General features: G+C 53.3%; 1 protein-coding gene and 1 non-coding gene across 4 annotated transcripts; both read left to right on the top strand.

Annotated features, from left to right (window-relative positions):
* Positions 1–457: 457 nt before the first annotated feature.
* Positions 458–11,901, top strand: LOC138814215 (neutral amino acid transporter B(0)-like). 3 transcript variants are annotated; one of them, XM_070003232.1, is made up of 8 exons: positions 458–1,180; positions 4,227–4,269; positions 5,303–5,359; positions 5,866–6,035; positions 6,855–7,088; positions 8,413–8,638; positions 8,723–8,857; positions 11,075–11,197. In XM_070003232.1, exons 1-8 carry the CDS (start codon positions 648–650, stop codon positions 11,108–11,110), a joined length of 1,434 nt encoding a protein of 477 aa, XP_069859333.1. In that variant the 5' UTR covers positions 458–647; the 3' UTR covers positions 11,111–11,197. The 3 variants fall into 3 exon arrangements, with proteins under 3 accessions (XP_069859333.1, XP_069859325.1, XP_069859341.1); XM_070003224.1 differs by having other exon boundaries at positions 465–1,180; positions 8,444–8,638; positions 11,075–11,901; XM_070003240.1 differs by lacking the exon at positions 458–1,180 and adding an exon at positions 1,440–1,619 and having other exon boundaries at positions 8,444–8,638; positions 11,075–11,901.
* LOC138814674 (small Cajal body-specific RNA 23) lies at positions 6,092–6,223 on the top strand. Its single transcript, XR_011368049.1, has one exon. It is a non-coding gene; the product is annotated as a small Cajal body-specific RNA 23 (non-coding RNA).
* Positions 11,902–15,548: the final 3,647 nt, after the last annotated feature.

The following is a 15,548-nucleotide window of genomic DNA, read 5'->3' as shown; positions in this document are numbered from 1 at the left end:
GCCCTCTTGGTCGGGCTCCTATCTCTGCTTCAGCCTCATTTTCATCATTTTCCCTCTTGAATATATGTGTGTGTGTGTGGCACTGGTGTGTGAACTCAGTTCCTCACACTTGCTGCCCTTCCTTTTGCATAGTGGGCGCTCTGCTCTACCACCTGGGCCTCACCTCCATCCAGCTCCAGATCTCAGCGTCCCTAGTAGCTGGGGTTACAGGCCAGCCACACATTTGGTTTTAATTGGTGGTGGTTTGTTATTTAGTGCTGGTACTCTGATCCTCCAAAAGCCAGAGTCCAAGAAACAAACGCACGCGCTCTCAACTCACTCTCTACACTCAGGCATTGCACGCGCGCGCGCGCGCACACACACACACACACACACACACACACGCGCGCGCGCGCGCGCGCGCGCGCACCCAGAGCAGGGAAGGCGCAGGGGGCCCCAGGACTCCGCCCAGGAGAGGACTGAAAAAGACCTGGCAGAGCCCGGGAGTTCACCCTGCCTGACTCCGGGGCGCTTCCCCGCGTGGCTGCCGCGGGGCGCTGTGGCGCACCTCCCCTGCGCCTTAAGGGCCTCCGCGTGGCGGGAAGGACCGCACTCACCGCAGCCCCGGGCGCCCAGGAGCTCCGCGCGCACGCCTCGCCCGCCTCGCCATGGTGGCCGATCCCCCCAAGCCCGACCCCAAGGCAGCCTCGGAGCCGGACCCCAGCGCCAACGGCGGCCCGGCGCTGGGCGGCGGGGAGGCTCGGGCCGCAGGCGGGCGCCGCGCGGCCCAGTCCCGGCTGCGCCGCTGCCTCCGGGCCAACGCGCTGGTGTTGCTGACCGTGGCAGCTGTGGTGGCCGGCGTGGCGCTGGGGCTGGGGGTCTCCGTGAGCCCCGAGCGCCGGGCCGCCTTCGCCTTCCCCGGGGAGCTGCTGCTGCGCCTGCTGAAGATGATCATCCTGCCGCTGGTGGTGTGCAGCCTGGTGGGCGGCGCCGCCAGCCTGGACCCCACGGCCCTGGGCCGGCTGGGCGCCTGGGCCCTGCTCTTCTTCCTGGCCTCCACCCTGCTGGCCTCCGCGCTCGGTGTGGCGCTGGCCTTGCTGCTGCGGCCCGGCGCCGACTCCGTCGATGCCTCCGTTGGGGCCACTGGCGATGTCCCACAGGCCAGCAAGGAGGTGCTCGATTCCTTCCTGGATCTTGTGAGGTCAGACACCCCACCCCTCAATCCCACCCCATCAACCCCAAACCCCATCCCACCCCATCACTCCAGATCCCCACCTCATCACACACACCCCCACCCCACAACCCCGGAGTCCCAGGTGGTACCCTGCGCTGGGCAGAGCCAGAGCACCATGTGGACTGGAGGAGACTTAGAGACACGGAAGTGGATGGGGCCAGTGTTGGGGGGGGCAGACCTTGCCCTTTCGCGGGTGTTGAGGACAGGATCAGGGGCAACAGGGTTTAGCAGGAGCTCCCCCACCCATGGGAGGGGGGTCTTTGTGAGTCAGGAGAGCCAGTGAAGAGGACCCCAGGGACATCCCCAGCTCTGGCTGTGGGACAGGAGAAGCTGTATGGGGACCCCAAAAACAGTTATCCATGCCCATTGGGACTTCCTGACCAGCCAAGGACTCTCATGAGAGCAGGTGAGAGCTTCACCCCCCCCCCACTTCCCAGGGCTGCTCAGACCACTTATCTCCAGATCCAGTCAGCTTTATTTTATTTTGCTCAGCCTCTTCCTCTCTCGATTCATCTGGAGGCCAGGGCACCTTATGAGGTCAGCCCCGTATCCCCTTTCCCACTTCCCTTCCTCCTCTGCTTTTCCCATGGAGTCCCCAGAGCTGGCAGCTTAGAGCTTTGGTGAGGAAATCTGTTGGTGTTTTTTTTTTGTTTGTTTTTTTGAGTCCGGTCATGGGGCCTGAACTCTGGACCTGAGTGCTGTCCCTCAGCTCTTCAGCTTAAGGCTAGCACTCTACCACTTGAGCCACAGCGCCACTTCCAGCTTTTTTCTTTTTGCTTATGTGGTGCTGAGGAATCGAACCCAGGGCCTCATGCATGCAAGGCAAGCGCTCTACTACTGAGCCACTTCCCAGCCCTGGTGAGGAAATCTGATGTGTTGTTTTGACTTTTGCATTTTTCCACCATGCTCGTGTGTGTGTGTGTGTGTGTGTGTGTGTGTGTGTGTGTGTGTGTGTGTGTGTGTGTGTGTGTGTGTGTGTGTTTGTGTGTGTGTGTGTGTGTGTGTGTGTCTTTATGCACCTGTACTGGGGCTTAAACTCAAAGGCCAGGACTCTACCACTTGAGCCACAGCTCCACCTCTGCCTTTTGGTAGTTCATTGGAGAGAAGAGTCTCACCAACTTTCCTACCCCAGCTGGCTTTCAACTATGATCCTTAGATCTCAGCCTCTCGGGTGGCTGGGATCTCCCGGCTGCATAGCCACATATAGGAGTCTGATGCAATGTCTGTAGGTTGGGGACTTCCTGGAAGTGGGGACAGGAAGTGGTGAGGCACATAACTGAGTATTCTTGCCTCTAGGGGTCTGCTGACTCATTGGAGGCTGGGTTTGCATGGTCACAGCTGGGAACCTGGAGCTTCTGGAGGAGAGAGATTAGCTGGGTTCAGGAGGTGGGCACACCCACCTGAGGCTGTTTGTGAGGACAGGCCTCACCCAGGGCCTAAACTGTGGGGCACCTCCAAACTTAGCTGGAACATCTCACCAACTGACACACCCCCTGGTGGCCGGAGGTGCCCTCAGAGAGACACGTGGCCTTCCACCAGCTGTTAACACACCCATCAACCACCATCACCTACCAGGCCTCAGAACACTGCAACCAGGAATGATGGCACATGTCTGTAATCCCAGCTGCTGGGGAGGTAGAGGCAGGAGGATCATGAGATTGAGGCCAGCCTAGGTAGGTAGCTAGGGAGACTTGTCTTCAAACAAAAAGGGGCTGAGGGCCTGGCTCAAGTGTGTAGAGCCTTTGGGGCCCTAGATTCAGTCTCCAGTACTTGGGCAGAACAAAGCTAAGTAGGAAAAGTAGGAAGATCACAAGTTCAAGGCCAGCCATACACACACACACACACACACACACACACACACACACACACACACATAAAGATTCTGGGAGTAGGGCTGGGAAGGTGGCTCAGTGGTAGAGCGCTTGCCTTGCATGCATGAGGCCCTGGGTTCGATTCCTCAGCACCACATAAGCAAAAAGAAAAAAGCCGGAAGTGGTGCTGTGGCTCAAGTGGTAGAGCACTAGCCTTGAGCTGAAGAGCTGAGGGGCAGCACTTAGGCCCCACGATCGCACCAAAAAAAAAAAAAAAGATTCTGGGAGTAATGGCTCCAGAGGCAGCTTCTGGTTCAAATCCCACCTCTGTCACATCCCACCTGGGCAAGGCTTTGTTTGTGCCAGCCCTGGAACTTGAACTCAAGCCTGGGCCGCTGTCCTTGAGCTTTTTCACTCTACCACTTGAGCTACAGCTTTGCTTCCATCTTTTTGCTGGTTAATTGGAGACAAGAGTCTGATGGACTTTTCCTGCTCCCAGGCTGGCTTCGACATGTGATCCTCAGGTCTCAGTCTCTTGAGTAAACTAGGATGGCAGGCGTTGAGCAAGTTTCTTGCTTTTGGCTACCTCAATTTCCAATCCCCGGACTGGGGCCAGGATGGTATGAGTTGGTTTATGTACAGCATTAGACTCCTTCCCGCAGAACAGCCTCACAGCAACCCCCTGCCACCCTGCGTGACCTGATCTTTGCTGCATTCCATCACCCCTATGCCCTCCAACCCAGTGCCAGCCCCTGGGGGACCAGGCCTCCAGGAAGCGGCTGATGCAAGCCTGGCCAGAGTGACTTATTCCAGGCAGCGGGTGGGGCTGAGGCCAGGGAGACCCGGCCCTTCCACCCAGACCACGCCCCTCAAATTCAAGACCACGCCCCTGTCACCCAGACACACCCCAGGCCCTTCCTGCCCTGGCTCCGCCCTCCATGCCCCGCCCCCACCCCTACTGCCTCTGAGCCTAACATTCTTTACCTCCAACCCACAATCCTGCCAACCTTCTAGGGCCAGCTCAGGGTAAAGTGGTGCAAGCAGGCTCCATTGCCTGGTTGGGCATGGGTAGGTCTTGTACGGGTAAAGATGGGGACTTGTTCCCATCCAGCCCTCTCCCGGCAAAACACACCCGTTTCCCCTCGATCCCCCCACACCGCCTTATGGTATTCTAATAGCCCCTGTGTGTCTTATCTCTGCAGGAATATCTTCCCTTCCAACCTGGTCACTGCAGCCTTCAGATCTGTGAGTCTCCAGGGAGGGGAAGTTGTCCCCTGGCTGGGGCGGAAGTAAAAACAATTTTTGTGGCCCTGTCCACCTGAGAGTATGCAGCCCTGAGATCCATCCGGGCTTTTCCCTATGAGGAAATGAGAATAAGGGGGTGAAGTTTGGGGGAGTAGCAAGAAGCTACTGAGTCCTGAGGCCCTAGGTTTGGACCTGGGCTCCATTACCTCCTTTGGTTTTTCTACCTGGTGACAACAGCTTTACCTCTGAGTCTCAGCTTCTACTTCTAAAAAGTGGGGTATGATAAAAGCTGATGGTTGAAGCCAGGCGCCGGTGGCTCATGCCTGTCATCCTAGCTACTCAGGAGGATGAGATCTGAGGATCATGATTCAAAGCCAGCCCGGGCAGGAAAGTCCGTGAGACTCTTATCTCCAATAAACCACTAGAAAACCAGAAGTGGTGCTGTGACTCAAGTGGTAGAGCTGAAGAGCACAGGGACAGTGCCTAGGCCCAGAGTTCAAGCCCTATGACTGACCAAAAAAAAAAAAAAAAAAAAAAGACGGTTGAGTTTAAAGGAGGCTCAAGGTGGCTGGGTGTGGTAGTATACACGTTTAATTTCAGCTCCTGGAATTAAAAGACCAGGTTGGGTAAAGTTCCCCAGACCTTGCCTCATAAAACACCGGTCCCCCAGAGTAGGAACATCTGTGAGACTCATCTCCAATGAACCACCAGAAAACCAGAAGTGGTGCTGTGGCTCAAGGGGTAGAGCACTTACCTTGAGCTGAAGAGCTGAGGGGCAGCACCCAGGCCCAGAGTTCAAGCCCCAGGACTGACAGGGGCAGGAGAGGGGGGGGGAGCCCTTTTGATTACATATTTTTGTTTGGTTTGGTTTTTGGAGCACTTACATAGCAGGTGCCAGTGCCTGGGTTTGGCCCCCAGTACTGAATAAGAATCAAAATATGTAGGTGGACGTGGAACACAGTTGGCTCCTGGGTGGGATGGGGGCTCCTCCATGTCAGTTCTTACAGGATCTTCCTGGCCCTCCCTCCCACAGTACTCCACTTTCAGTGATCGGAGCAACCAGACCCAAATGAACGGGACGCAGGTGCAGGTGAGTGCTGGCTGTTCTCCTTCTCAAAGCTGTGTCCCACCTCAGCCTCCCTCTTCTCTCATTCTGTCCCCCCCCCCCCGCTGCCTCCACTGCCCTATCCCTGCCCCTCTGCCTATTCTCTGTCTTCCTCCGTGGGTCAGGCTTGTTCCTAAGTGCCAATCTGGGGGTGCACCGTTTTAGGCCATTGCCCGTTGTGTTTCCTCTTGGTAGAACTGTCTTCCCACCCTCATGCCCTGGTTCATTCCTCCTGTCCTTCAGGCTCAACAGATGTCTCTTCCTCCAGGAAGCCCTCTGTGATACCTCCCCACACTGGCACCCCTTCCCTTCTGAATCCTACCCTTCCCTGGGGATCCCCCCCCATTCCAGTCCCTCTCACTTTGGGTGACCTGTGGTGACAAGTCTCTTGCCCCTGGTCGCCTGGATCTTGAGCCTAGGGAAGGCCAAGGAGCCTTGAGGAACTGCCTTGTCCACTAAGCAGGTGGACACGCCTATGTGTTTCTTACCAGAAGTTGCCCCAGGGTGAAGAAGTGGAGGGCATGAATATCCTGGGCCTGGTGGTCTTTGCCATCGTCTTTGGCGTGGCCCTGCGGAGGCTGGGGCCAGAGGGCGAGCTGCTCATCCGCTTCTTCAACACCTTCAACGACGCCACCATGGTGCTGGTGTCCTGGATTATGTGGTGGGTGCTGAGGCTGTGTGACTTTAAGCAAGTGCCTTGCTACCTCTGTGCCTCAATAGCCACTTCTAGGGCCTGGTCTTTTCCTTGTGGTGCTGACCTGCCCCCTCCATTAGCAAGAGTATCAAGACTGGTTTGGGGGTGCCCTGCTTGAGTGGACGTGGTGACACCCCATGGTTTTCAGAACAAACACTACAGTCATGCCAGGGAAGAGCTCCATAAAGGATAAGGTGAAGGAAGACATGTCCATGCCCAGAGCTGAGCAGTGACACTCAATTTGACTTCAAAAATGAGTTAAAGCTGACATCAATGGCTCATGGCTGTAATCCTAGGTACTCGGGACACTGAGACCTGAGGACTCTGGTTTGAAGCCAGCCTGGGCAGGAAAGTCCATAAGACTCTTACCTCCAGTTCACCAGCAAAAAGCCAGAAGTGGAGCTGTTGTGGCACAAGGCCCTAAAATTCAAGCCCTAGTTCTGGGACACACACACACACACCCCTTTAGCCATATCCTGATCATGTATTGGATCTGGTCACATCATCTGCTATAACCAGAAAACAAATGGCTCACAGGATAGCAGCTGGATTTGGGGGTCAAGTTCAAATCTGAGCACATGGGCTTTTGTCTCTTGGCTGCACCACCTTCAAAGAAAAGGGCCTGGCCTGGAAGAAGTAACGGAGGATCACCCAGGTCTGGGAGACGTGGGTATGGTGCTCAGGTTTCTGCCTGCTATGTGGGGGTGAGTAGGCTGGGAAGGCTCCTACGGGTGCACAATGCCCTGCCATTGTAAGCAGCTGTGGTCCTCTCTCCTGGGGGACCAGGTACTCCCCTGTGGGCATCTTGTTCCTGGTGGCGGGCAAGATTGTGGAGATGGAGAATGTGGGGCAGCTCTTCACTAATCTTGGAAAATACATCCTGTGCTGTCTGCTGGGCCACGCCATCCATGGTCTCCTGGTCCTGCCTCTCATCTACTTCATCTTCACCCGCAAAAACCCCTACCGTTTCCTCTGGGGCATCCTGGCACCGCTGGCCACTGCCTTTGGCACCTCTTCCAGGTGAGCCTCACCCCCTGGGCAGGATCCTCATACAGAAATAGGAATGGAAGCCAGGCAGTGGTAGCTTATGCCTATTAATCCTAGCTACTCAGGAGGCTGAGATCTGAGGATCATGATTCAAAGTCAGCCTCAGCAGGAAAGTCTGTGAGACTCTTATCTTCAATAAACCACTAGAAAACTGGAAGTGGTGCTGTGGCTTAAGCAGTAGAGTGCTCACTTTAGCTGAAGAGCGCAAAGACAGCGCCCAACACCAACAAAAAAAAAAAAAAAAAAAGAAGAAGAAGAGGAGGGCTGGGAATGTGGCTCAGTGGTAGAGTGCTTGCCTCGTAGCATGCATGAAGCCCTGGGTTCGATTCCTCAGTACCACATACACAGAAAAAGCTTAAAGTGGTGCCGTGACCCAAGTGGTAGAGTGCTAGCCTTGAGCAAAAGAAGCTCAGGGACAGTACCCAGGCCCTAAGTTCAAGTCCCAGGACTGGCAAAAAACAAACAAAAACCCTTTTCATCGTTCCATCTCCCCTTTCCCACCAGCCTGGTTCTAGGGGCTCAGGTTTGACTCTAATCCAACCTTCTCCTGTTCATCTGGTCTTCTCTGAATCTTCCTGCCTGTGACATGCCCCCCCCAAAAAAAAACAACCCAAAAAACAAAACTAACTCTGCTTGGAGCCTGCCAACACCTGGGCTCTGCAGGGTCAGGTGTGATTTTTAATTTTTATTTGTTTTTATTTTATTGTCAGTCATGGGGCTTGAACTCTGGGCTGGGTGCTGTCCCTGAGCTCTTCAGCTCAAGGCTAGTGCTCTACCCCTGGAGCCCTAGCACCACTTCCGGTTTTTGACTGGTTGAGATAAGGGTCTCCCGGGGACTTTCCTGCCCAGGCTGGCTTTGAACCACGTTCCTCAGATCTCAGCCTCCTGAGTAACTAGGATTACAGGTGTGAGCCACCAGCGCCCAGCTTTAATTTTTTGTTTTAGTAGTAGGATTTGAACTCAACAGCCTCAAGCTTGCTCGACTAGCAACACCACTTGAGCCATATCACCAGTCCCCTCTTCCTTTATTCTGCTTGAGACAAGGTCTCCCATAGTTTAAGTGGGAATTTCTGTAGACATTTTGAGAGACAGGAGTCTTGGGAATGGTCTTTGTTTACAGACCTGGTTTCAATTGGGATGTGGGCGTGGCCTGTGTTGTGGACCCCCGTCTCATTAACATGTGGGTGTGGTTTCACCTGGGAAAGGGTGTGGTCTACATTAGGGGCGTGGGCATTGTCGTGTGGGCGTGGCCATTGGAGGGCGTGGCTCTAATGGGTTGGTGTGGGCGTGGCCTCAGGTCGTCCCTCCCCCCCTCTGGTCCCCCGCAGCTCTGCCACCTTGCCACTGATGATGAAGTGCGTGGAGGAGAGGAATGGCGTGTCCAGGCACATCAGCCGCTTCATCCTTCCCATCGGTGCCACGGTGAACATGGACGGCGCGGCACTCTTCCAGTGCGTGGCCGCCGTGTTCATCGCACAGCTCAACCGGAAATCCCTGGACATGGTGAAGGTCATCACCATCCTGTGAGTGCGAGGCGGCCGCGGGGGTCCTCCTGGTCCCCGTGTCCTCCCACCCCGGCGTCATCTGCCTCATGTCCCCTCCTCCAGGATCACAGCCACCGCGTCCAGCGTGGGGGCGGCCGGCATCCCCGCGGGAGGAGTCCTCACCCTTGCCATCATCCTGGAAGCCATCAACCTCCCCGTCAAGGAGATCTCCTTGATCCTGGCTGTGGACTGGCTAGTGTGAGCTGGGGGACACAGGGGGACCCCGGGCATAGGGGACAAGCCAGAGTGGGCAGAAGAGGAAAGCCCACCCGGCCTGGATTGCTAGAGGGAGCAGGTGGGACCTTGAGCTTTCCAGGAAGAGGGAAGACTGTCATCTTTGGGGTTCTAAGAGGAACCCTAGAAGGTGGTAAACGGGAGTGGTTAGTTGATATGATGCAGGCCTGGCAGCTTGGGTTCCAATCCTAGTGCCACCAACTGTGTGGCCTTGAGCAAGTAATTTCCCTAGGTCTCCATTTCTCTGTAAAATACAGAGAAGAGGGTCTTAAGGACTAGATGACTGATTTAATATAATGTACATACACACACACATACACACACACACCCTTTCAGACTGCCCCCAATAACCTGATAAATGTTACATAGTTGTTTAGGATCATAATTACACTATTAAGAGTATAAATATTTGGGCAGCATGGTAGTGTATGCCTGTTATCCCAGTACTCAGAAAGCTGACACAGGAACTAGGATGGTGCCCATGATTTATGAATGTAGTTTGAAATACTTAACAAGACTGAGATCTACAGGATCAAGGTTTGAGCCAACCTGGGCAGAAAAGTCTATGACTTCATCTCTAAAATCACCAGGAAAAAGCAGGGGCTGCCAGGTACTGGTAGCTCACACCTGTAATCCTAGCTACTCAGCAGGCTGACATCTGAAGACAGAGGTTCAGTGCTAGCCCAGGCAGGATAATTTTTGAGCCTTTTTTTTTTTTTTTCTTGTCAGTCATGGGGCTTGAACTCTGGGCCTGAGCGCTGTCCCTCAGGTCTTCAGCTCAAGGCGAGCGCTCTACCACTTCAGCACAGCACCACTTCCGGTTTTCTAGTGGTTTATTGGAGATAAGAGTCTCATGTCCTGGCTGGCTTTGAGGCTGACTTTGAACTGTGATCCTCAGATCTCAGCCTCCTGAGTAGCTAGGATTACAGGCGTGAGCCACCTGCGCCCACCCAGCTCTTTTTTTTTTTTTGCCAGTCCTGGGGCTTGAACTCAGGGCCTGGGCACTATCTCTGAGCTTCTTTTGCTGAAGGCTAGCACTCTACCACTTGAGCCACAGTGCCACTACCGGCTTTTTCTGTGTATGTGGTACTGAGGAATCAAACCCAGGGCTTCATGCATGCTAGACAAGCACTCTACCACTAAGTTCCACATTCCCAGCCCCAATTCTTGAGACTCTTATCCCCAATTAACCACCAAAAAGCCAGAAATGGAGCTGTGGCTCAAGCGGTAGAGTGCCAGGTCCTCAGTACCTGCCTCAGTACCTGCAGGGGGCAAAAAAAAAAAAAAAAGTAAAGTCTGGATATAAGATTTAAGTGGTGGGCTGGGACGGTGGCTCAGTGGTAGAGCGCTTGCCTTGCATGCATGAGGCCCTGGGTTCGATTCCTCAGCACCACATAAGCAAAAAAAGAAAAAAAAGCCAGAAGTGGCGCTGTGGCTCAAGTGGTAGAGCGCTAGCCTTGAGTTGAAGAGCTGGGGGACAGTGCCCAGGCCCAGAGTTCAGGCCCCACAACCGGACCCCCCCCCAAAAAAAAAAAAGATTTAAGTGGTTGGGCTGGGAAGGTGGCTCAGTGGATGAGTGCTTGCCTTGCATGCATGATGCTCTGGGTTCAATTCCTCAGTACCACATAAGCAGAAAAAGGTGCAAGTGGCACTGTGGTTCAAGTGGTAGAGCACTAGCCTTGAACTGAAGAGCTGAGGGACAGTGCCCAGGCCCTGAGTTCAGACCCCATGACCAGCAAAATAAAAATTAAAAAAATAAAAATAAAAAGATTTAAGTGGTAGAGCATCAGCTAAACACAGAGAAGTACTGCCAAAGAAACAAAAACCAAACAGAACAGATGAAAATACAGAAGATTGGCCAGGCACCAGTGGTTCATAGCTATTCAGGAGACTGAGATCTGAGGATCGAGGTTCAAAGTCAGCCTGGGCAGGAAAGTTCGTGAAACTCTTATCTCCAATAAACCACCAAAAAGCCAAAAGCGGTGCTGTGGCTCAAGTGGTAGAGCACTCGCCTTGAGCTGAAGAGCTGAAGGAAAGCGCCCAGGCCCAGAGTTCAAGCCCACAACCGACAAAAAAAAAAAAAAAATACAAAAGCTTGCAGGGGAAGAGTTGGGTGGCCGGGCCTGGGCTTCCTCTGGCCTCTTCCTTCCCTCTCAGCACCTCATTTCTTGTCCATTTTAGGGACCGGTTCTGTACCGTCATCAACGTGGAAGGTGACGCTTTGGGGGCGGGAATCCTCCAGAATTACGTGGATGGTACAAAGTCACAGAGCTCTGAACCCGAGCTACTCCAGGTGAAGACTGAAGTACCACTCAACCTGTACACGGTCCCCACAGAGGAAGGGAACCCCCTCCTCAAACAGCCCCGGAGCCCCAGTGAGGATGCTGCCACCTTCGAGAAGGAATCCGTCATGTAATTCCCAGGAGGGCCTGCCTTGTCCTGCTGGGGGTGGAGGGACACTGGACAGTGAGGTCCCTAAGGGTAGATTCATGGACAAATCACGGTTCTAGGAGATAGTCGGGGCTCCTGGAAATTGGGGACCTTGTTGCTGGACTCTATGTACTTGTAGGAACCTGGATCTCCTGAGTCCTCAACTCTTGTCTCCACCCAAAGCAAAAATATTCGGCCCCAACCCAGAGCTACACAGCTCTCCCCTGGTGCCTGGCCCCATGACTGGCACAAGTGGGTGAGAATTTTTACACTTTTGAATGAGGATGGCCAGGCCACGTCATGTGGGCTGTACCAGTGCCTTTAGCTGTGGTGTGTGTGTGTGTGTGTGTGTGTGTGTGTGTGTGTGTGTGCACGCGCGCGCGTGTGTAGGGGCGGGCTCACGCGGTGCTCTGACCACCAAACCCTCCAGTGTACATCCCATAATGTCCCCAGGCCATGTACTCCCCACTGCTACCCCCAATAACAAACACTCCAGGAACTCTGGGGGAAAGACCAAGAAAAAAATACTATCCCTCCAGAAGACACTATTTGGCAATAAAATTATCAAGTGTATTTAATTAGGTGTTTTAAGAATTGGACTAAGCCAGGAGCCAGTGGCTCATGCCCGTAATCTTAGCTACTTGGGAGGCTGAGATCTGAGGACTGAGGCTCAAAGCTAGCCTGAGCAGGATAATTTATGAGACTCTTTTTTTTTTTTTTTTTTTTTTTTTTGTCGGTCGTGGGGCTTGAACTCTGGGCCTGAGCGCTGTCCCTCAGCTCTTCAGCTCAAGGCGAGCGCTCTACCACTTGAGCTACAGCGCCACTTCCGGTTTTCTGGTGGTTTATTGGAGATAGGAGTCTCACGGTCTCTCCTGCCCGGGCTGGCTTTGAACCGCGATCCTCAGATCTCAGCCTCCTGAGTAGCTAGGATTACAGGCGTGAGCCACCAGCGCCCGGCTAATTTATGAGACTCTTATCTCCAGTTAACCACCAAAAAGCCAGCAGTGGAGCTGTGGCTTAAGTGGTAGAGTGCCAGCTTTGAGAAAAAAAAGCCAAGCAAGAACATAAGACGGGGGCTGGGGAGGTGGCTCAGTGGTAGTGTGCTTGTCTTGCATGAATGAGGCCCTGGGTTCGATTCCTTAGCACCACATAGGCAGAAAAAGCCAGAAGTGGCGTTGTGGCTCTAGTAGTAGAGCACTAGCCTTGAGCTGAAGAGCTGAGGGACAGCGCCCAGGCCCAGAGTTCAGGCCCCACGACTGACCAAAAAAAAAAAAGAACATAAGACGGTGAGTCAAAGCCCCCCAACATTACCATAAAATAATAATGAAGCTGGGAGCCAGTGGTTCACACATGTCATCCTAGCTATTCAAGAGGCTGAGATGTAAGGATCGTAGTTTAAAGCCAGCCAGGGCAGAAAAGTCTGTGAGACTCTTTTTTTTTGGTTGGTCATGGGGCTTGAACTCTGGGCCTGGGCGCTGTCCCTCAGCTCTTCAGTTCAAGGCGAGCACTCTACCACTTGAGCTACAGCGCCACTTCCGGTTTTCTGGTGGTTTATTGGAGATAGGAGTTTCATGGTCTCTCCTGCCCAGGCTGGCTTTGAACCGCGGTCCTCAGATCTCAGCCTCCTGAGTAGCTAGGATTACAGGCGTAAGCCACCAGCACCCGGCTGTGAGACTCTTATCTCCAATTAACTACCAGAAAACTAAGTGGAGCTGTGGCTCAAGTGGTAGAGCACTAGCCTTGAGTGAAAAAGCTCAGGGACAGTGCTCAGGTCTTGGAGTTCAAGCTCTATGAATGACCCCCCCCCCAAAAAAAAGAATGGGAAAAATATCCTATGCAATTTAATTTCTCCTTTTTTTGACATTAGATTTGAACTCAAGACATTGCAGTTGCTTGGCAGGTGCGCTATCACTTTAACCATGCCCATTCTGACCACATGCCTAGTAACTTTAGGGTTTTCTCTTCCAGGATAGGGTCTTGTGTTTCTTAAGGATGTCCTAGAAGAATACACTACCCACATAGCTACCCACATAGCTGAGATAATTCAAATGCACTACCACACATCCGGTTAATGTAATGAGGTCACATTAAGTTTTTGCCAAGGCTGGCCTGGAATTTCTATCCTCCAGATCTCCAGCTCCTGAGGAGGCTGGGATTACAGACCATTTGCCATTGGGCAATTTCAAACAGGTTTTTAAAGCTACTGAACTGTCTTTTGTTTTTATTTTTATTTTTTGGTCCGGTCGTGGGGCCTGAACTCTGGGCCTGGATGCTGTCCCTCAGCTCTTCAGCTCAAGGCTAGCGCTCTACCACTTGAGTCACAGCGCCACTTCCGTTTTTTTTCTTTTTGCTTATGTGGGACTGAGGAATCGAACCCAGGGCCTCGCGCATGCAAGGCAAGCGCTCTACCACTGAGCCACCTTCCCATCCCAGCCCCTACTGAACTGTCTTCAGTGAAATCCTTGCAAGTCATTCAGAAGGATGGTGAGTGGGGGGGTGAGCCACTGCTGCCTCCTCCAGGGGCTGGGACTCAAACCTGGAACCCTTCAATAGCTGGGCACCAGGCAACACTCACCAGTGCTAACACACGCAGGGTGCAGCTGCAGTCATCAGAGATCATGGTGACTTGGTTCACTTGGGTTGATTCTATCTGGTGTTGGTGGGGAGGTTCAGGGATTACAGGAGAGGAGCCTGGTACGAGAGACCCTGCACAGACCCTTTAGACCTTACACTCATATCCAGGCTATCAGCAATCCCATTTTCTCTGTTCTGTAAAGAACTCCCCAATCTGGCCCTTTCTGCTGCACCCCATGCTATACACACCACCTGGTCCAGTGATATCAGCCTCCCCTTCCCCTTTGCCCAACCTTGGACCTTCTTGCCACTTTAGTCTGTTCCCAGCATGATCACCAGAGGGCGCCAGTTTCCATTTGGGGTGGCCTCCATTTCTTTCTTTCTTTCTTTCTTTTTTTTTTTTTTTTTGTCGGTTGTGGGGCTTGAACTCTGGGCCTGGGCGCTGTCCCTCAGCTCTTCAGCTCAAAGCGAGCGCTCTACCACTTGAGCTACAGCGCCACTTCCGGTTTTCTGGTGGTTTATTGGAGATAGGAGTCTCAAGCTCTCTCCTGCCCGGGCTGGCTTTGAACCGCGATCCTCAGATCTCAGCCTCCTGAGTAGCTAGGATTACAGGCGTGAGCCACCAGCACCCGGCTTTGTGGCCTCCATTTCTAATGCCAAGTCTTTCAGAAAAAGCCAAGGCCCACCAGCCTCACCTCCCATTCTCCTGCCTTCCTCCCCACTTCCCACTCATTCCTTCATTCCCTCTCCAGCATACCAGGCCTCACCTGCCTCCGGGCCTTGGCACTAGCTATTCACAGCCTGGACACTCCTCGTTTCCCCATCTCTACTTGACTCCTTCTCAGCCATTGCTTAAATGTCACCTCCATCTCGTTCCCCACGCTGCTCTGTGGGCACCTATTCTATTCTAGTTGATCATAGGTTTATTTTATTTACTTACTTAGGTATTTTAAGACAAGAATACGCCACATAAGCCAGGCGCTGGTGGCTCTCGCCTGTAATCCTAGCTACTCAGGAGGCTGAGATCTGAGGATCGCGGTTCAAAGCCAGCCCGGGCAGGAGAGACCGTGAGACTCCTATCTCCAATAAACCACCAGAAAACCGGAAGTGGCGCTGTAGCACAAGTGGTAGAGCGCTCGCCTTGAGCTGAAGAGCTGAAGGACAGCGCCCAGGCCCAGAGTTCAAGCCCCACGACCGACAAAAAAAAAAAAAAAAAAAAAAGAATACGCCACATAGCCCAGGCTGGTCTCAAACTTGAGATCCTCCAGCCACAACCTCTTGAATGCTTTATTTACTTTTGCAGTGCTGGTTAGAGCCAAACAAACAATACTTTGGGCCTGTCATGTGTTTGTAAGACTGGCTAGTTTATTATACTGGTGGATTACTACTGTACTGCACTGCACAGGCCTGGCCCCACATCTCAGGAGCTCAGGATTGGCATGAATGAGTAAACAGGGCTCCAGCTGTTCCAAGGCTGCCTGTCTGTGAGAAGCTGGCTGCCTACCAGGTATATGACCTTGGGGGGCTGCCAATTTTCCCAGCTGGGGGAACAATGGCTCTGTTATGCCTTATCCCAAGGCCACTGGAGGTCATGTAAGACCTGAGGAAAAGTACCCCATGGTCACTCCCCTGGGACCCATCCTACCCCCTC

The sequence above is a fragment of the Dipodomys merriami genome, unplaced genomic scaffold (genome assembly GCF_024711535.1).
Source record: "Dipodomys merriami isolate MVZ:Mamm:240054 unplaced genomic scaffold, mDipMer1.0.p SCAF_106, whole genome shotgun sequence".
Classification (NCBI taxonomy): Eukaryota; Metazoa; Chordata; class Mammalia; order Rodentia; family Heteromyidae; genus Dipodomys; species Dipodomys merriami.
Note: the sequence above shows the minus strand (reverse complement) of the source record. Positions and strands in the feature narration are given on the sequence as shown.